The sequence below is a fragment of the Juglans regia genome, chromosome 12 (genome assembly GCF_001411555.2).
Source record: "Juglans regia cultivar Chandler chromosome 12, Walnut 2.0, whole genome shotgun sequence".
NCBI lineage: Eukaryota > Viridiplantae > Streptophyta > Magnoliopsida > Fagales > Juglandaceae > Juglans > Juglans regia.
The window spans coordinates 10,153,461-10,176,023 of NC_049912.1; the positions used below are offsets into that span (position 1 = coordinate 10,153,461).

At 38.5% G+C, this 22,563-nt stretch overlaps 1 protein-coding gene across 3 annotated transcripts in view; it reads right to left on the minus strand.

Annotated features, from left to right (window-relative positions):
* Positions 1 to 22,563, minus strand: part of LOC109021132 (calcium-transporting ATPase 9, plasma membrane-type-like) — a 92,766-nt gene that overhangs the window by 34,061 nt on the left and 36,142 nt on the right. For all 3 annotated transcript variants that reach the window (XM_035683341.1, XM_035683339.1, XM_035683340.1), the window contains exons 20-24: positions 11,472 to 11,534; positions 11,288 to 11,386; positions 10,061 to 10,171; positions 9,234 to 9,401; positions 4,454 to 4,513 (exon numbers count right to left, since the gene is read on the minus strand). In XM_035683341.1, the coding sequence (XP_035539234.1) occupies positions 4,454 to 4,513; positions 9,234 to 9,401; positions 10,061 to 10,171; positions 11,288 to 11,386; positions 11,472 to 11,534 (501 nt within the window). The remainder of the gene's footprint in view (positions 1 to 4,453; positions 4,514 to 9,233; positions 9,402 to 10,060; positions 10,172 to 11,287; positions 11,387 to 11,471; positions 11,535 to 22,563) is intronic.

A 22,563-nucleotide genomic window follows, 5' to 3' on the forward strand; every position in this document is an offset into this window, starting at 1 on the left:
TGGAACTCACTCTCGCAGAAAAAGCCCCTCATGTCGCTCCTTCACCCAGTAACCCACATCCCTTCTTCCTCTTCACGGCCTAACAGTTCTAACCAAAGCTGCCAAGTCCCTCATGCACGATGGAAACAGCCAGCCATGAGCACACATCCACCCTCCACCATAAACCACCAAAAATAACCTCATTGCCGAGTTGGTCCACGTCGTTTCCTCCACACACAGCAACCCTCACAATCTCTCCACAGCCACAACTAACCGCACCCCGCAAGGTTGTCCTTGCACCACTTGTCCGCACTAACGTTCACCATGCAACACCCCTAGCCCACTTCTCTCCTCCCTCAGAGAACCAACGTCAGCCAGCCACCAAAAACCACAGCACGTGGAAGACTGTTTTTGCACACCGAAACACAGGAAGTCGTCCCCATCGTGAGCCACTGCAAACCACCACCACCAAGAGCTCCTCCACGTCGAGACCCCATAGAAACCGCCGCCAAGGGCTGTTTGGCACCCCCAGTCCATCGCAAGCCTCTCATGGCCTCAAGTTGTAGAGTCTCCCACAATATGTTGCCACCAAGCCCAGCCACGAGCAGCAGCTAGTTGTTGATCACGACGATTGATTATGTGCCAAAAATAGAAAATTAGCATTACGAGGTAAGTAACATGATTATACCCTTACATGTACGGTAAACGGCATGTTTCCTTTCATAAAAATGTTATGCATGTATACCCTTCAATGGAAGCCCATTTTTACCTACCTAAATCATGATTTTATGTGAAGATTTATGCATTAAAGTATTTATGAAAGTCATGATTTTATGTGAAGGTTCATAAAAATTCATGATCTTATGTGATAATTTATGCATTAAAATAGTTATGGAAAGTCATGCATGATTTTATGTGAGAGTTATGCATAAAATTATTTATTAAATGTCATGATTTTATGTGAGGAGTCATGTATCATGACATGTTGTGAAGGAATGTGATTTCTTTTGAAATTTATGATATGACAAGTATGCAAGTATGATTATGATAAAATATGAATGATACGATATCTAACGGCCTATGTTCTAATATAAAGACGGTCCCTATGTTATAGGCATATTGCATTGTCAGGTTGTACATGTTGGTAATGCACCCAGTATGTCTTCCTTATGTATGGATTCCACAACCCGCGACCACGGGCGGAATCGGAATCTACTTAACCCTAACTCATAGGGGTCAACAGTGGGTACCGGCTTATGATAAGTGAACGATAAGTTCATGTTCATGCTATTTACGTATGTATTTATAAGTATACATATTTTTCAAGAAACCTTATGTTTATTATGTTTACTGTATGACGTGTTGCTTATTGAGTATTCTACTCATTTTTGTATATTTTTATGTTTTTAACCACCCCAGGTGATGTTCTTTATGAGAATTGGACTGCTGGACAGGATTTGACCCCAAGAGGCGAGGCAAAAATCTAGACAGATTATACTATGATTAGTTTTATGATTTTAGTTGAATAATTTATTTTGATAAGCACATGAGATTTTAGTGCTTTCAATAAGTGTTTTCGCAGACTCTCTTTTGGATTTTAAGTACTTAAATAAGATTAAATTTATTTATTTATAAGGAATCTTTCGTATTTGGCGCTTCATTAAGAGGAAAAAGTTTTTAAGTTCAAGTTTAGTAGCACAGCGGTTCCCTGAAAACTTTAAAAATGACTTTATTGGGGAGCGGGGTGTTACAAATGGTTTGCTTGAGGGGCCCGTCTTTACACCATAAATCATGCCAAAATGTAGTCCCGAACCCACCAACTACCTCAAGTCTAGAATGACTAGAAAAACCCTCACTCTTCTGATATATTTCTACAACCCCAAAACATGCGGTCCATGCACTTAGAACACCTCTTTGCGGATAACACTTTGATCCTTTGTGAGCCAAATTCTGATCAGATCCTTCTTTACAGCACTTTTGCTATGTTTTGAAGTTGTATCCGATTTAAAGGTGAACTTGTCAAAGTCTGAAATGGTCCCCGTAGGTTTGGTCAATAATTTAGGGGATTTGGCTAACATTTTGGGTTGCAAGGTTTCTACTTTGCGTATGAAATATCTTGATCTTTCTTTGGGGGCACCTTATAAATCGAAGGCAACTTGGGACAAGGTTACAGAGAAAAGTTAATGTAGATTGGCTGGTTGGAAAAAGATCTATTTGTCCAAAGGTGGTAGAATCACCTTAGTCACGAGTACCTTATCTAATATCCCAACCTATTTCCTATCTCTATTTCCTTTGCCTGCAAGAATGGTTAATAGAATGGAAAGGATATATCGTGCTTTCTTGTGGGGCGGATTGGAGGATGAGAAGAAATTCCACTTGTTCAAGTGGGACAAGATTTGTACACCTTTATCTTTGGGAGGCTTGGGGATTAGAAACATGAAAACTTTCAATAAGGCACTCTTAAGGAAATGGTTATGGTGGTACCATCAAGAAGGGGATGCTCTTTTGATGCCAAATATGGGAGCATTTGGGGAGGTTGGTGCTCAAATGAAGTAAGAGGGGCATACGGTGTGGGAGTGTGGAAATTCATATGTAATGGATGGGGGGAGTTCTCCAGAAATTTCAGATTTGGATAAAGGAACTTCCGTGGCTGATTATATGGACAACACTGCTGGTTTTATTCAGTGGTCAGTAAGCTTATTAGAGATGTCCAGGATTGGAAGGTGGGGGACATCACTGATTTTTTATCTTGCTCCATGCTTCAAATATAAAATCTGGAGGGGAGGATAGATCTTTGCACAAGGCCTTGGCGTCACATTCTTCTACTGATATTTTTCCTTGAAAATATTTGGATATGCAAATTGCCTCTCAAGGTGGCTTTCTTCGGGTGGTTGGCTTCTCATGGGAAAATTCTTACTACTAATAAGCTGAGAAAGCGAGGTATCGTTGCAGTGGATTGGTGCTTTATGTGCAAAAGGTGTGCAGAATCAGCAGATCACCTTCTTCTCCATTGTGATGTGTCAAAGGCCTTGTGCAATGAGGTTTTTGCTAAGCTTGGCCTTTTGGAAAGGGATTCAAGGAAATCGTCAAATAACAGCCGTTTGGAAGATGGCACCTCTTTGTCTTATGTGGTGTGTTTGGAATGAGAGGAATGGGCGCTGTTTCTACAATAGAGTACGCTCGGTGGAAGGGATTAGAGCCTTCTTCTTTCATACTTTGTTGCTTTGGGCTTCGGTTATTGTAATGGATGGGATTAGTCTTAATGACTTTTGTGCTCTTTTCCAGCTTTCGCTTGTAATTAGGTGTTTTGCAGCTTTTGCTTGTGGAGTTTTTCTCTTGTATATTTCCTGTTTACTTGGGTTATGCCTAATTACATGGTTTAATAAATTTCTTACTTATCAAAAAACAAAAAATCTAGTAATTCTATGAACCATCTAGGAATGACCAATTCTCCCATGAAAGTCTCATATTCCACAATGCTCTATCACTTCACAATGGAGAAGAAAGTGATCTACAGATTCTCTGCTCCTTTGGCACATGCAACACCAATCCACAACTATGACATTTCTCTTCATTAGATTATCCGAAGTCAAAATCTTCCCAAGAGCTGCTGTCCGTAGAATTTCCAAATACTCATCCATGGGAAATGGAAATATTATGAAATAGATAACACTTGATAGTATGAGCTGACTTCAAACTTCGTACTCTTGGAGGGATCAACCAAATATTATCTTCATCTCCAAACACAAGGCAAGCCCTAGCCCTACAATACTCGAACTGTATATAACAGGAGGCATGAACCTCATGTGTTATCCACAGGATTGACGCCAGAGCATGAAATGTCTTTCAAGACTTTAAGATGATGTAGTTCTATATGCTTTACAAAGAATAAATGAGGACAGCATGATAAAGATCAGCCATGATTATGACAACTAGTGTGCACTGCTCCTGTTGTCCTTGCCAGTAATGCAATTGTATCAAATTATCAAGGATTTTACTAGCATAGGACAGATAAAAAGTTTGATGTCAAAGCAAAACATGTCTATTTCTGAATAAATTAAAATATTGGATGATTTAAAATGTAGAAGAAGAGAATTCGTGGAACACCATATAGAGATAGACATACAGTTACCATTACCATCCTAGACATTGAAGTGGTGTCTACCACTCATATATGGCTTCAGGTCAAAAACCTAAGCTTGTGCATCACTCACGAAAAAAATCTCATCACTCTCATTCCTTGACCAAGGAGGATTGCAGAACAGGCAAATAATAGGTAGCAAAATAGAACCTAGAATTTAGTCCTAGAACGATATAAGTCTGCCACCAATACCTGAAAATGGAGATGCACTAGATACTCTACAAGGGTACGTGTCCATATGATAATGGTTTCAGTGCACAATGCAAATCAACACACCATGACTATAAATAGAAAAAATATGAACCAATTATTCAAAAAGATGCAAGAGGCTACCTTTATACCAGCATCTGTACACACTTTGACTGCGTCTTTCACACCAGAGCGACAGGGATCCTACACACAATCCAAAGAACAAGTACGTTGTGAATTTGTAATATGTGATGCAATTAGAAGACACCACGGGAATAAAATTAGCATCATATGCAGCAGAATTAATTGTTTGGTCTTGGTTGAATGCTATGTTCCAGAGACACGACAACAACGGATTCATCAGCACTACTACACCACCAACATTCGACAGGGTTGGTGACCCCTTGTTGGAAAGTTTCCAAATTTATCCAGTCAACTCTCCCTGGATTATAGGAGAAATTTCTGTAATTATGTAAATATTCTTAGGAGATATTCTAGGAGATTTGTTAGCAATTGCTATTATTTCCTTTTAGCTTATCCTTGTAGCCTATAAGACATACGGATTGTACCTTATTTTAAAAAATAAGAAATACTATTCCAATTCTTCTCCACTTCTAGATGGTATCAGAGCCTGGTTTTCTGTTCCTTTTGGCAGTCATAGCCTCTAAACCTAGGCCTTATTGCCATAACCCTGTTCAGCCTCCATTATGTCTGAAATTTCCAAAACTTCCACCATGGCCAGACCTGAACCTGTGGTCAACACCAAAACTGAAACCAAAGTAGCCCATACCGAACCCCATTCAGTCCAAATCACAAATATCCATCTCAATGAAGCCAACTTCTTGAGATGGTCTCAGTCAGTTCGAATGTATATCCGCAGGATAGATAAGATTGGGTACCTTACTGGTGAAACCAAGGCCCCTGACAGAGTAGACCCGTCATATGCTATATGGGATGCTGAAAATTCCATGATTATGGCTTGGTTTGTGAATGCAATGGATGAAGATATTAGCGCTAATTACATGTGCTATCCTACTGCAAAAGAACTCTGGGATAATGTTAGTCAGATGTATTCTGACCATGGAAATTATTCTCAGATTTTATGAATCGCAGCAAAAAATCGGCAAGACCCAACAAGGGGAAGACAGTGTGACTAAGTATTTTAATGTCCTTAAGGGACTATGGCAGAACTTGGATCTATTCAACGATTATGAATGGAAGCGCCTGATAATTGCAACTACAACAAGAAGATGGTGGAAAATGCAAGAATTTTTAAATTCTTGGCTGGACTCAATGATGAGTTTGATGAAGTTAGGGGGAGTATTCTTGGTAGACAACCTCTGCCTCCAATCTCCATTTTCTAAACTGAGACGTGAAGATCGTCGTCAGAATGTTATGCTAAAGAAAAAAGAGGTTGATGGAACAGTGGAGAACTCGGCTTTGGTTGCTGCTAATCCTACTGTTTGGCTGCTGCTAATGCCTCTGTACAACGGTCATATCCCAATAAAAAATCTCCAGTATAGTGTGACTATTGTAATAAGCCACGCCATATCCGAGAAACCTGCTGGAAACTACATGGAAAACCAGCAAATTGGAAGAGCAGCAAATCTAGACCTGGAAACAAACAACCAAGTGATTCCTAGAGCAAATGAAGCCCAGACCAATGTTCTAAGTTTAGAGCAGATGGATCAACTTCTTCAATTGCTGAAATCCAATCCGATATCTAGTACTTCTATTGGTTCCTTGGCCCAAACAGGTAATATGCCGAGTGCCTATTCTAGTTCTTTAGCCTTTGCACCATGGATTATTGATTTGGGTGAATCGGATGGGAGTTTTTCATCCATTGCAGGAACAGGTTCAATCAGAATTTCCAGGAAAATAGAATTAAAATATGTCCTTCATGTTCCTAAACTTACTTGCAATCTTCTGTCTGTTAGTAGATTATCCTATGCTTCTATCTGTCGTATCATATTCTTTGATTTTCACTGTGAATTTCAGGACTTGAGCTCAGGGACGATAATTGGCAGTGCTAGGATGATCGATGGCCTTTATTATTTTGATGATACCCTATTCAGCAATAAACAAGCTCAGGGCTTGAGTGGTGGTACTAGACATTGACATCCCTCTTTAACCAAACTTATCTTTAGGGAAGAAAGAAAGTAGTGAAGATTAGTTTTGGCAAACTTCTACACCAATGCCTAATGTTTTCCTCGACATTGACATCCCTCTACAAAAGATTCAAGGAACTAAAATTTTAAATAGTAAAAAAAAAAGGAAATCTCAATCTGCCTGTACAAAGCATAAGGGAATCACCAACAGGGGGAGAACTGCTACAGAATAATCCCTCTTCTGAGCTTCGTGTAGAGGCAAGTATCATTCCAATACTAAGGATCATCCCACAATTCTAGAGCAGAATTAATCATCACTTCCAAAAACTGGTCATTTGGAAATCCTAGGCAATCATCCTTCTACTACACTTCCAGTTGATCAATCTACTAACCTTAATGTACCTATAGCCATTAGGAAAGGAGTTAGAGCCTGTACCACACCCTATTGCCAAATATTTATCATATCACAGACTTTCTCATAATCATAAGGCCTTTACATCCAATATTTCTCAACTATTTGTTCCAAGGACCATTCAGGAAGCTATGGATCATCCGGATTGGAAGTTAGCAGTTCTTGAAGAGATGAATGCACTACGAAACAACGGTACTTGGGAAATTATTGATTTACCAAAGGAAAAGAAAATTGTAGGTTGCAAATGGGTGTTTACAGTTAAATGCAAGGTTGATGGCAGTATAGAAAGATATAAGGCAAGACTCATTGCAAAAGGGTTTACACAAACATGCAGAATTGACTATCAAGAAACTTTTGCTCCAGTGGCCAAGATAAACTCAATCCGAGCTTTACTCTACTTAGTTGTATATTCTAATTGGCCCTTACACCAGTTGGATGTAAAGAATGCTTTTTTAAATGGAGATCTAGAGGATGAAGTGTTTCTGGAATTACCACCAGGTTTTGAAGGTAATCTTGGCAGAGATAAGGTGTGTAAATTGAAAAAATCATTGTATGGGCTCAAGCAATCTCCAAGAGCTTGGTTTGAACGCTTTGGGAAGGCTGTAACTGGTCATGGTTACTGCCAAGGTCAAGCTGATCACACCATGTTCTATAAGCACTCAAGTGAAGGGAAGGTTGCTATTCTAATTGTCTATGTTGACGATATTATTTTGACAGGAAATGACAGCAAAGAACTTGAGAAATTAAAGCAGATGCTTGCTAATGAATTTGAGCTTAAAGACTTTGGTGACTTGAAGTATTTTCTCGGCATGGAATTTGGATGGTTGAGAAAAGGTATTTTTGTTTCACAAAGAAAATATGTGCTTGACTTGCTTGGAGAAACAGGTTTACTAGGGTGTAAAGCTGCTGAGACATCTATAGAACCTAATCGTAAACTACAACCTGCCAAGCTTGAAGAAGTAACCAATAGAGACCAGTACCAAAGATTGGTTGGAAGGCTAATTTATCTATCACATACATGTCCAGACATAGCCTTTGCTATCAGTATAGTAAGCCAATTCATGCACTCATCAGGACTTGACCACTTTGATGCAGTTTATAAAATCCTGAGATATTTAAAGGGAACTCCAAGAAAAGGTCTATTGTTTGATGACCATAAACATCTATAAGTTGAGGTATACACTGATGCAGACTGGGCTGGGAGTATAACCGATAGAAGATCAACTTCTGGTTATTGTGCCTTTGTTGGTGGAAATTTGGTTACATGGCACAGCAAAAAAAAAATGTGGTAGCTAGGAATTTAGAGCAGTTCCTCATGGAATTTGTGAAGTGTTGTGGATTAATAAATTATTGGAAGAATTGAGAGTCACTAATCCACTACCTATGAACCTGTATCGCGATAACAAATCTGCCATAGCCATTGCTCACAATCCAGTGCTTCATGATAGAACAAAACATGTTGAGGTCGACAAGCATTTTATAAAGGAGAAGCTGGGTGGTGGACTGATTTGTTTACCCTATATCTCTACTATTGAACAAGTAGCAGATATACTTACAGAAGGACTACCAAATAAGCAATTTGAAAATTTGATCGGCAAGCTGGCTATGGAAGACATCTTCAAACCAGCTTGAGGGGTAGTGTTGGAAAGTTTCCAAATTTATCCAGTCAACTCTCCCTGGATTATAGGAGAAATTTCTGTAATGATGTAAATATTCTTAGGAGACATTCTAGGAGATATTCTTAGGAGATATTCTAGGAGATTTGTTAGCAATTGTTATTCTTTCCTTTATTGGTCTTTCCCTGTAGTCTATAAGACAAACAGATTGTACCTTATTTTAAAAAATAAGAAATACTATTCCAATTCTTCTCCACTTCTAGACCCCTACCAACAAAAACCAAAAAACATCATAGCCATCAAACACTGTGAACACCAATCCCGTTTTGACTATCACGGATATCCCTCCTTTTTTTAGAGAAAATACACGGGAGAGAGAGAGAGAGAGACTAAGTAAATTCAAAAAATGTCCCAGTAACCTTGCTCTAATACCAAGTAGTTCTTTTTGTTTTAGAGATGGGGTTTAGAGAAAAGAAGAATTGGAATAGAGGAAAATGGTGGGTTGGAGAGAAAATAAACGGAAGAGAGAGACTGAGTAAATTCAAAAAATGTCCTAGTAACCTTGCTCTAATACCAAGTAGTTTTTATTTTTATTTTTTAGGAGTTTAGAGAAAAGAAGAATTGGAATAGAGGAAAATGGTGGGTTGGGGCAAAATCACACACTAGCCTCTTATATCCAACAGTTATACATTCATTGGATATACTTGATTATACATTAACAATTCTCATAAAGGAAAGCAAGAACAATAATGCATGGTAAATTAATAATTTCGTTTCTTGATGTTTACCTTTATACCAACAATAGCGAGCAAAACAAGACCATCTTCGGGTAAAACCCATTTAGCTAAACACTCCTCATCAGTAGGAACTTTGTCCAATTCATATGATCTATATGCAATGGCAACACATCGCAAACTGCTTGCAGCCATGTTGTCAATAGCTGCATTAAAGAAGTCCTGGGGAAAACATTTGAGGCATAGTTTCAAAATTTAAGTACAAGTTTCAATGCTTCAAACAACATTCACCTTAAACAAAATGATATCAATCCGCTAATGCTAAGTCATTCGTGTAAATTGGTCAACAAGAGTTTGCATCAATGGTCACATAACAAATGCATAGCTTAACAGACCAATTGGTAGCAAAACCCAAAAAGATTTCTTACCGGCAAGATTAAAATATCATTGTTTTAGTTAGAACTGAAACTAAATTTCTTTTCTAGATCACCTTACTTTGACAATCATGTCTGTTTTCTATATATTGTGCATTACCACCATCTTAAAGGACAACTGCTGTTCAAATACTTTGAATTGTTCATGATCTTTGTGATGGGATATGTTTGTTTATGCAACTAATGGCTAGCTATTTGCACACAGTGACTTGCCGCCATTTTAAAGGACAACTTCCGTTCACGTTACCAAGAGCCACAATTCATGTACATAAAATAATGTATGCACTCTTCATCCATAACTTCTTGAATCTACATTTTCACTTAATTTACATAACTTCTGCTATTTAATTCCTTTGGGTTTTTATTTGATTTTTTCATTTTTTGTTGCCATGCTTTCACAGAAACTTCCTTCAGTAGTATTGTAAGCAAGAAACCACCGTTCCTGACCTTATCTTCTTCAATAGATTGCAGACAACCATTTGAGTCAAGATACTCTTTACATGAGGCTAGAACAATCTCAGCTGCTCCCTTCCAGTGTATATGAACTTCAGACTCATTCTGCCACAAAAGTTATTTATGAAAGCTCATGAGCAATTGCTAAATTGGGCGAATTAGGCAAACAAGAGAGATGCTCAACATATAAAATTAACATGCAATGATACTAGTTCAATGGTCAATCATAAATATCCATGAATTCCATCTATCCCTAGTCAATCATGCCTAGGTGTTGCTCTTATATATGTCCCATGTACCTAGGCTATGCCTACTTCTCGAATAAAATTCTTATTTACTGTTTAAAAAAATATTACAAATCTTTTATCATTTCCATGTAAACCTCTAACCCAACTTCTGGAGTTGCCAAAGTTTCAGAGTAGATAATTTGGAACGGTAGGCACTAGTTGGTTTAAGCAGTAAACAATTTGTCTAAATGTAAGTGATGAGACATTAAACTTGACATGAACATCTTGTACTCTATCCATTTTGCGCTTAGATTAACATCTTATTTTAAAGGTTTTCAAAAGTTTTTATTAAATAATTAAACGGGTCGGGTCGGGTCGGGTATAAAGTTGGATTAGATTTTTTCTTTGATGTCCAATTTGAGCTCTTCTTGAAAAAACCTTTTTCAACAACCATTTGTTACATTTTATCACACATATTAATAGCATGCACAGATGTACCAAATTATGGGTCAAAAATACCATTGGGTTGATACTGGTTGACAAAACTGATAAATTACCAATTGTTCCAAAAGTTTAACCTGATAGAGAAAAATAAATAAATTTAATGTCTTAACAAGTCTTATATCACTCTTCTTCAAGTGTGGACCCAAGTTTTCCCTCAATGAGCAAGGCCCAACACGGAAATTTCTCCTTCAAATAACAGAATGGGATCTATGTTCGATCTGATGATCACCTACCTTAAAACCATGTCTGAGAAGCTTAAGCTCATAGGCAACTATGAATCTAAGCACCCGAACAAAGCCCAACACAGAGGATTGGTCAGGATTAGTCTATTCTAATTAAAAGATATGACTTGACAGTGTGGCTCTAAGTTTCTCCAAAAGCAAAAAAGAAATGCACTGAATGCAGTTTAAGAAATTAATGTTAAATTTCCTCATCAAACATGAAGAACACAGTTATGAAAAAAAAGGAGATCTTGGTATAAGTCAATTACCCGTTTTACAGCAACACCACCACGCTTTTTCTCTGAATTGAAAGGGAAGACATGGAGAACAGCTGACTCTGATCTCACAACATCAAATTGCATTCCCAGCTAGAGCACAAATCAATTCTAAAATGAACTCTACAGTGTATAAGAGGAAACAACCTTGGACACTAGATCAAGTTAACAACAATACCATGATTGCCCAAGAAAGAACAGCCTTTTCTGTAGGAGATCCAGAAACCTCTATATGTCCATCCTGCCATAGAAAAATCATAGATAGAATTTAATCCTATAGAAACAACCGTAGAATGAATAGGAAAAATTAACTATGAAAGAGCAACCAGATAAATTCATGGAACTAAATAGTAACTCGATGACAGAAGAAAATAAGGCCGGGCTTAAAGATCAAGATTATGCTAATCTCCTTCAAAAAGCAAGGATATTCTAAGTAAATCATTTGGGTGATTGTAACACGGACAATATCATATTATATTGCCAAACAAGTTGCATTTCTTCAGAGGAAAAAAGCATTTTTATTAACCGTTGGCAATAAAATAGGGCCTATATAAAAATAAAATCCGTTCTTTCCACCATTACGAGCACCATGAAAAAACCCTAGATCAATTTTAAGCATTTGTTCTGAAATTATCTCTATCACTTCCATTTTTAAGTCCTATATTAATTGGGAAAAAAAACAAACTTAAAGATCAAGGTGCAAGAACTCTAATCAGGATCTTGAAGCACAGCTTTTGATTCTTGTGTATATGACGCTCTGGAATTTTCATGCGGTTAATCAATAATTAAAAGCTTTCAGTGTTGTCACCTTGGACCAATACATCACCATATTCGACTTACTTTTGGGTGGTATAATTACATGGTCAATATGAGCCAAAATACACACCTGTAGGAGCAGGCCTAAAATTCGGCCCTCCAACTTTTTTATTCTTCAAGCCCGGCCCACCAGGCCTCGAATTTGGCCCTCCAGACTTAGGCCCTGTTTGGATACGCAATTTTCCGCATCTCATCTCTTTCAAATTGTTTCATCTAATCATTACTAATGATTACAATTGTCCCAAACTTCCATATAAAACATAGAAAACAATTCAATTTTTTCAAATCTCAAAACAAAAATAATATTAAAAAATTATATTCTAACAATATTTTAACTTTATAATATTTTTATTCAAGTTCTGACATTTATCTTTAAGGCTTGGCTGAACAATGAAAAGTTCTCTTATAGAGGTCTGGCACTTCTACTGGACTGAAAATTTCCAAATGCTTGCTGTTATGGTTAAGTTGCTTTGAATAGTCTCTCTCCTAAAAACGTTTCTCTCCGTACACATGCATCTCATTGCTTCCCGTAATGTTTTCGTCAATGTTACGTTGATTGGTGTCTGAAATTTTACCGATAATGATGGGTCAACATTTAGAAGTGTTGATTGAATCAAAATGCTTTATTTTGTCAAAACTTGGGGCTGGTGGTTTGCGAGTCACGGAGAGAAGATGGAAAACAGAGCATACGTTGATGCTGGGTTACTCTTCAACACAGTGGCTGGGGAAGATACTAGAGGACAGTCTAAGCAAGGGGAAGAAGGAGGTGTATTCAGCAACACGAGATGGTTGCTGCAATTTGACTGCTCAACGCTGTGCAAGAAGGAGAGGGAGATACCTTGAAGTTGCAGAGTATAACCAAGGGGGGAGGAGGAATATTATATGTATTCCTAAAGGAGAGAATGGATGGGGATGGAGGAAGATGAGGGAGATACTGTTATAGCAAGGGAAGTTTGGCTCTAAAGTGGGCGGTTTGACTGGTGGAGGTTATCAGAGTCGTGGTAACGGGGCACTGAGACACCATCCTCGGTCGTATAAGGAGGCCTTGTCTGTGTCGTTGCCGAAAGTGCGTGATGATGGTGCGAGATTTTCTGACAGAGGGCAAGGGCAGGGGCGACGGGAAGGTATGTCGAATCCATATGGTGCGTTGAACCATAAGCATAATCATTGCAAACTGGTGTTGTATGTGTAAAAGAGGGACTAAGTCGGTGAATCATTTACTTTTACATTACGAGGTAGCCAAGAATATGTGGGATGAGGTGTTTAACAGAATGGACATAGGGTGGGTTATGCCGAGAACCGTGCTGGATGTTTTGGCCTGCTGGACCGCAATTCGAGGTGTACGACAAATCAAAGCGGTTTGGAAGATGATTCCTATCTATATTATGTGGTGCTTGTGGCAGGAGCGCAATGAGAGGATTTTTGAAGACAAGGAGAGATTTATGGTGGAGTTAAAAATGTTATTCTTTATGACTCTTTGTACTTGTGCCATTGTTGTGGACTTTAATGGCATGGATCTCCATGAGTTTTAGTTTCTAATGCTCCTACTTAAATAGGGCATATTCTGATTTGTAATTGACAGTTGATTGGATGAATAAAGACTTAGTTTACTTATAAAAAAAATATATTTTTATTCAACTTTTTCCTTCTCCTTTCTCAAAACTTAATAAAAATCTTAACTTAAACTATTTCACTACTATTTACAAATCATCTCACTGCTATTCACCGATTTTCCATCTCATCTCATCTCATCTGACTATCCAAATGAAGCCTTATTATTCTTCAAGCTCAGCCCAGTGTCACAACCTACATTCTCTTTAGGTCCAATAGCATTGTCATCGGGAGGGTTTAAAATACATGGGCCATGCAACCCATGATCCAAGCCCATAATCAGGCCCAAACCCAAATCAACTTGGCTCATCAGACCATTCATCTTCTCCATAACCCCCAACAACTCAGCTCTAACAGCCCACAAAACTCCTTCGACTTCCCCCACCCCCGAGCAACCATCAGGATACCAACTGCCACCCCCACCAGCCTTCTTTGCATGCAATTGTTGACATGAGGAGCAAACTGCCGGCCGTTTTTACCATCACCACCAATCACCTTACTGTTCTTTTGAGAATGACCCTCCACCACATTCAAACTGCTTCCTGCCGAAGAACACACCGATGACCGTAGTACCAAAACATATGAGACTCCTTTGGAAGGGAAGAACCTCCCACAGACGACAGACCCCTCCCCACACCAAGCCATAGAGTGTTTGGGAAGAGAGTCATGTGCTTTGTTTACATCTACCAAAACGAGGCTTTGAAACCAGCAACCATACGGGTGTAATACGCAAATCCTTCCCAGCCATTACCATTTAAACCTTTAGGAGTAACCAAAAAACCTCTCTTATTCCCATTATCATACTCAATCAACTGCAAAAACCAACCCATCGAATTAACGTGGTGTTGAATAGTAAAAACTCCATTACCCATCCACAGTTTTCTGAAAAAACCTTAACACCAAGAGAGTTCTAAACATTCCTCTACCTTTGCCACCCATGAAGTCGTCGACCCACTTAAGGAGACATGCTTGGCCACCCTTCTGCTTTTTTTAGTAATGCGAATGCAATTCCGCCCTTCTTTGAATACACAAAAGTCTTCGATTCCACCTTCAAACGCCTAACGCTTGTCATCAATCTCCACTCTCGAAGAAATAAGGAAAGATAAAAGGATGCTAATAGCGCAATGAGTAAATTTACGTTGTAGGAGTGTGGAAATTTATTCGAAATGGATGGGGAGTTCTTCAAAAATTTCAAATTTGAGGTGGGTAGGGAATCTTGGATCAGATCTTGGCATGATTATGGTGTGGTGATATTGCTTTGAAGAATGCTTTCCCTTCTCTTTTTAGGATTGAATTGGATAAGGATGCTATGGCTGATTACATGGATAATTCTACTCGTTCTCTACAATGGTCTGTGAGTTTCATTAGAGCTGCCTAGGATTAAGAGGTTGGGGATATCACTGATTTTTTCAGCTTGTTATATGCACTAAATACAAAGTCTAGAGGGGAGGATTGGTTGCTCTGGAATCACCCTGGGAATAAGAATTTTTCGGTCAGGTCTTTGTATAAGGTTATGTCGACCCATCCTCCTATAGCTTTTCCTAGGAAGAGCATTTGGAGAAGCAAAGTGCCTATCAAAGTTGCTTTCTTTGGCTGGTTGGCTTCTCATGGGAAAGTTCTGACTATTGACAAGTTGAAAAAGAGTGGTATTATTATAATGGATTGGTGCTTTATGTACAACAGAAATGGAGAATCGGTGGACCATCATCTTGTTCACTGAGATGTGGTTAAGGTTTTATGGGATGAAATGTTTGCTAGGCTTGGCATTGCTTGGGTGATGCGTAGGTGGGGTGGTGAGTCTTTTGGCTTAATAGAGAGGAATTCAGGGCAATCGTCAAATTGTAGTTGTTTGGAAGATAGTGTCATTCTGTCTTATGTGGTGTACTTGGAATAAGAGGAATGGTCGCTGTTTTGATAATAGAGAACGTTCGATGGGAAGGTTTAGAGGATTTTTATTCCATACGTTGTTATTTTGGGCTTCGGCTATTGTATTGGATTGGACTAGTTTTAATGACTTTCATGTTGTTTTTCATAGCTCTTAGCTGGTAATTAGGTGTTCTTCTCTTATATACTTCCTATGTACTTGGGCTATGCCTAATTATGTGAATTAATAAATTCTTCCTACTTATAAAAAAAAAAAACAAAGAACTTACAGCACATCAATTCTAGAGAAAAGAATGTCACTCGCTTGTATGACCTATGCAAGCAAAAACTTCAATCTTGATCAATGCACGCAAAGTTTGGCAGAGTATTATACTCAATCATGCGTGTCCTCAAAGAAACAAACATGTATCAGCCCATCAACACTTATCTCACCTATATAGAGGATCAGTGTTAAGATATGGATTTTCTCTGCTTTCTTAGAGGTTTTATCTATCTTAGAGAATGGGTCAATTAGCACTATGGTCTCAAGTGGCTCCAATCTTCCCTCTCTCCATGAGGTTTATTCCCCCATCTTGCTCAACACCTTTTGATGTGGCCTTCAGTCCTAATGAGCACCCTTGCTCTTATTGCCTTAGTGGTTTTGCTTAGATCTCGAGGACATGGTAGTTGAGGTGGTTAGCATGCTGATGGTGGACATGATTTGAAAGGAGACAGCCACCCTATTATCCTCGTAACTAAGAAGTGTATATGTGATCCTCGTAGTGGGTAAGTATAGGTAGTGAATGAGATCTCACATTACTTGGAAGGGAAAAGTTCTTCCTTTTTATAATGATTCCAAAGGGCTTTGACTGTACCATTGACTAGTGTCTAGGCTTGGATGTGGCATGGGCCTTAAGGCATTACAAAAGGAATCAGAGCCAACCTCAATAAAAAGTGTGGGACTTGACCTGTGCTACCTATGATGGAATGGCCCAACAAGGATGTTGGGAATTTAAATGGGGAAGATTCTAATACCAATAGTGAGTGAGTATAGGTGATGAATAGGATCCCACATTACTTAGGTGGGAGAAGTTCTTTCTCTTTATAATGATTATAGGGGGTTTCAATTGTACCATTGACGGATCTTTTTGGAGTATGAACCAAATGAAGCTTGAGCCTTCCTTGGGAATTACAGTATGTGCTATGGCCAGAATTATCATACACTAGATGAAATCGATGGCAAACACACAGGATCTGCCAATAAGGCATCCTCCTAGGACAATCCCACTCTAGCTTTGGGTTCGTTCACTCTTCATTGCATTTCAAGAGACCGAGTTGATCTCTATACTACGAGACAAGAATACTCAATTCCTTGCTCATCAAAAGTGACCCTTTTTCTCCACATCCACACTTGCTCAGTTAGATAGTGCCTCCCATTATCTTTTCTCATCTACTCACAATCAATGCAACATCAACTCTAGTGCCATTGAGCATATGACTAGTGTGTCCATTCATCTCTCTAATGATCAAACTGACAAATCACCTAAGAGTGTTACACTAGCCAATCGTTCCTTGCCAAAGTTCATGGCTCCAAAATACTAATTTTAGCCCCATCCTTGAGTTTTTATCTATTTTACACATCTCGTTTTTCCTTCAATTTCTTCAGGAATTAGGCCTTCTAGCACCTACTCAGATCCCACTCTATACACATTGCTTCAAACCCTGTGGTCAATGAGAAGACAAGCATATTCACAACCATTTGTACAGGATAATATACCAAGTGGAGACATGATGTACTTAAGACTTTGTGTAGAAGGTGCCAAATAGGATCCCACGTTGCCTGGAAAGGATGCATTTTTACAGTTTATAATGATTCCAAGAAGTTCGAATTGTAAAATTGACTTGTCCATGTAGAGGATAAGCTTATATGTGCTTAGGCTTTCCTAAAATCACAAGTGGTATTAAAGAAAATCTCAACCAAAATTGAGGAACTTGAGCCATGCCAGCTTAGGATTGATCTGATATGGATGTTAGGGATTTAATAGTAGGAGATTTTAACACCCCAAATTCAACTTAGAGGGATGCTATATGGATCGCATACTATACAGAAAGAAGGATTTCTTGCAATTAATAATAATTCTTGAAAGTTTTTGAAAAGAACTTATCTTCTATATTTATTTAATAGAAGTTACAGGAGATATTTATATCCAAAGTAGTTCTGGTAGAAGTCTATCCTAATCTACCAGATTACATAAAAATAGGATCGAAGTCTATCCTAATCTACCAAATTACATAAAAATAGGAAATGCAGAAAAATAGGAACAACTAACAAACTAACTCCCCTAACAAACTTATTCAAATCTTAGTTTGAATTTATTAGAAACAGAAACTAATTATCCTAATCTTCAACACTCACCCTCAAGTTGGTGCATAGATATCCATCATGCCCAACTTGCTGATGAGAAACTCAAAGCTTGATCTAAACAATCCTTTTGTAAGAATGTCAGCTATTTGTTGTGTCGTTGGAACAAACGGCATACAAATAATACCAGCTTCCAATTTCTCTTTTATGAAGTGTCTGTCAATCTCAACATGCTTGGTTCTATCACGCTACACAAGGTTATGAGCAATGCTAATCGCAGCTTTTTTGTCACAATATAGTTTCATAGGCATCTCTAGTGGTCTTTTTAATTCTTCAAGAATATTTTTTAACCACAATATCTTACATACTCCATGCGCCATAGCCCGATACTCAACTTCTGCACTACTTCGTGCTACTACACTTGTTTCTTGCTCCTCCAAGTGACTAAATTTCCCCATACATAGGTGCAGTAACTTGATGTGGATCTTCTGTCTGTAACTGAACCTGCCCAAACGGCATCTATTTATGCTTCAATAGTCTTTTGCTCACTCTTCTTGAAGAACAGTCCATTTCCTAGAGTACTTTTCAAATATCTTAGGATACGGTATACTGCCTCAAGATGTACTTCATAGGGACAGTGCATAAACTGACTTACCATGCTGACTGCAAATGCAATATCTGGTCGGGTGTGAGACAAATAAATCAGTTTTCCCACCAACTTCTGGTACTGAGTTGTATTCACAGGATTTCCATCTTTGGTATCTCCTAGCTTCTGATTAGGATCAATTGAAGTATTAGCAGGTCTACATCCCCACTCATTCCCGTTTCTTTAAGGAGATCAGGAATGTATTTTCTTTGTGAAACAACAATACCCCTTTTTGAACGACCAACTTCCATTCCCAGAAAGTATCTTAGAGACCCCAAATCTTTAATTTCAAATTCCAAAGCTAGACTTTTCTTCAATCGATCCATTTCAGTGACATTATCCCCAATAAGAATAATATCATCCACATATACTATCAAAATTACAATCTTACCATCGTCGAAGTGCTTTATGAACATAGTATGATCACTTTGAGCTTGGACATATCCTTGATTTTTTACGGATTGAGTTAATCTTTCAAACCAGGCTCTTGGAAATTGCTTGAGCCCGTATAATGACTTCTTCAACTTACACACCTTAGATCCAAAGTGTTCATCAAATCCAGGCGGTGGATCCATATACACTTCCTCCTCCAAATTACCATTTAGAAACGCATTCTTCACATCTAACTATTGAAGAGTGTGGAAATCCCAATAAATATGGAGATGGAGTAATTAGTGGTAGATATTGAGATATTGTATTAGTAGAGTAATTAGTAGAGTAATTAGTGGAGTAATTTATGGTAGATATTGTTTAGGAAGTTTTTGTTTTCCTGTCAATTAGTTAGGCAGATTTTCCTGCTCTTATTCTAGGAAATTCTTTCCTTCTTTAATATTTCTCTTGTATCTTAAATAGAGATCGCTAGCTTGTACAGAAATATATGAAAATATCATTCTGATTTCATGGTATTAGAGCTAGTGTTTTTTTCCTAAACCTAGCTATCAATGACAGAAATTGCTGTCAACAGCAAGGGGTCGATGACCTCTGAAACTCACGATAGTGAATTAGAAGCTATTTCCACCATGGGTTCAACTGGACTTGATAATTCATCCTTTCAACTCATGGTGGAGAAGCTAAATGGGAAGAATTTTCGTGAATGGGCCCAATCAATTAAGCTCGTAATCGACGGCAAAGGCAAACTGGGATACCTTACCGGCGAGACAAAAAAGCCAGCCTCAACCGATGCTTCCTCCCTTAAAAAATGGAACTCAGAAAATTCAATGGTGACTACTTGGCTTGTAAATTCCATGAAGCCCACCATCGGCAAGACCTATCTATTCTTGCCATCAACAAAAGATGTGTGGGAAGCTGTCTGTGAAACATATTCTGATGTTGAAAACTCCTCTCACATATTTGAGATTAAGGTTGAGTTTGGATGTTAAAGTGAGTTGAGTTGAGTTGAGTTGAGATGATAAAATATTATTAGAATATTATTTTTTAATATTATTATTATTTTGAGATTTGAAAAAGTTGAATTGTTTATTATATTTTGTGTTGGGATTTGAAAAAGTTGTAATGATGAGTTGAGATGAGTTGAGATGAGTTGAGAGTAGTTGATGATCCAAACGAAGCCTAAGACTCGGCTATAGCAAATGAAGCAAGGGGAGAGGGAGGTCACCGATTATTACATGGAGATGACAACCCTTTGGCAAGAACTCGATCTGAGTTTCGAAGAAGAATGGGAGTGCACTGGTGATAGTGTGCGATACAAGAAGCGACTCGAAAATGAAAGAGTTTTTGAATTTCTTGCAGGTCTTAACCGAGAACTGGATGATGTTCGCGGAAGAATTCTTGGCAGACGTCCCCTACCTTCAACACGCGAAGTCTTCTCAGAGGGGAGGCGAGAAGAAAATAGGCGTAAGGTAATGCTGAAGGAGATTGTCTCTGCTGGACATACTGGACCTAAAATGTCTGCCTTGGTGTCTCGGGGCACTCTTGCTGGATCAAGTTCAAGACAACAAAAGGGACGTCCTTGGTGTGAGCATTGCCGAAAACCTGGACACACAAAAGACAATTGTTGGGAGATACAGGGGAAACCATCTGATTGGAAACCAAGGCAGAACAACCGAAACCGTGGTTACCAAGTTGCTGTTGATCATCAAATCGAGCAACCTCAAGGAGAAAAGAGCCAAAATCCCACTCCAAGAGGTGCATTTAACGCTAAACACCAACTTTATAAAATGATTTCTACCCTTCATGCTTCGAGTCAATCCTCCACAAGTGTCTCTTCTGGTTCTTTAGCACACAGAGGTAATTTTTTGAAAGCCTTAAGTACCACCTCTCAGCACAAAACTCCTTGGATTATTGATTCTGGTGCCTCTGATCATATGACTGATTCTTATCATCTTTTCTCCTCATACTCACCTTGTGCTGGAAATCTGAAAGTTAAAATTGCAGATGGCTCACTCTCGTATGTTGCAGGCAAAGGGAGTATCCAAATTTCTGACTCTATAACACTAGAATCTGTTCTTCATGTCCCTAAGTTATCATGCAATTTGTTATCCATTAGCCAGTTGACAAAAAATTCCAATTGCTCAGCTAAATTTCTTCCCTCTCATTGTGTCTTTCAGGACCTATCATCGGGGAAGACGATTGGCAGTGCTAAGGAGTGTGAGGGACTCTACTACTTTGAGGAGGCTAATGTGAGCGAGCAAATTCAAATTGCTATTTGTGATTCTGCATATATTTCTAAGCATAATGAACTTTTGTTATGGCATTCTAGAATGAGTGTGGTACCCCATATGATATGGATAAGGGTAGGTGGTGTATGAGATCTCACATTGCTTGGGAATGACAAGTTCTTGCTCTTTATAAGGTTCCGATGGGGCCCTAATTGAATCATTGACTAGTCCTTTTGGAGTATAAGCCATGTGGTTTGGGCCTTCCATTGGGGTGTTACAAATGGTATCAGAGCCTATCCCAACCAGAAATGTAGGACTTGAGCCGTGCCACCTACAATGGACAGACCCGACGAGGATGTCGGGAATTTAAGGTGAGTAGATTGTGATACCTCATGTGATATGGATAATGGTAGGTGATATATGAGATCCCACATTGCTTGGGAAGTAGAAGTTCTTGCTCTTTATAAGGTTCCAATGGGGCTCCAATTGTATCATTGACTAGTCATTTTGGAGTATAGGTCATGTGGTTTGGGCCTTCCATTGGGGTGTTACAATAGGTCATCCCAATTTTCAGTATTTGAGACTTTTATTTCCTTCCATTTGTGAGAATAAAATATCTCTTGATTTTCAATGTGAAATTTGTGAACTTGCTAAATATCAGCATACTTCTTTCCCAAAATCCAAATGCAAACCATCCAAACCTTTCACTATGATTCACAACGATTTATGGGGACCTTCTCGTACTCTTAATCGTTCCCACACAAGATGATTTGTTACTTTTATTGATGATCATACTCGTATTTGTTGGGTTTACCTGTTGAAAGAAAAAACTAAAGTTCGTTCTATGTTTATCAATTTTCATTCCATGATTCAAACGCAGTTCCAAACAAAAATTCAAATTCTTCGTATTGATAATGGTACAGAATATTTCAATAGTATCTTGGGAAATTATCTTCAACGGCATGGGATAATTCATCAAAGTTCATGTGTCGACGCCCCCCAACAAAATGGGGTTAATGAACGAAAAAATAGACATATTCTTGATGTTGCTCGTGCATTGATGTTCACTACAAACATGCTAAAAATATTCTACGGAGATGCCATCTTAACAGCTACATATCTCATTAATAGAATGCCTAGCCGTGTCCTTTCTTTTACAACACCTCTAAGAAAATTCCAGGAATTTTTTCCTAACTCTCGGCCTAGCTCAAGTCTATCTCTCAAAGTGTTTGATTGTACAGCCTTTGTCCATGTTCATGATCACCATCGGAATAAACTGGACCCTAGAGCTCTTAAGTGTGTTTTTATTGGCTATTCTCCTACCCAAAAAGGCTACAAATGCTATGATCCAGCC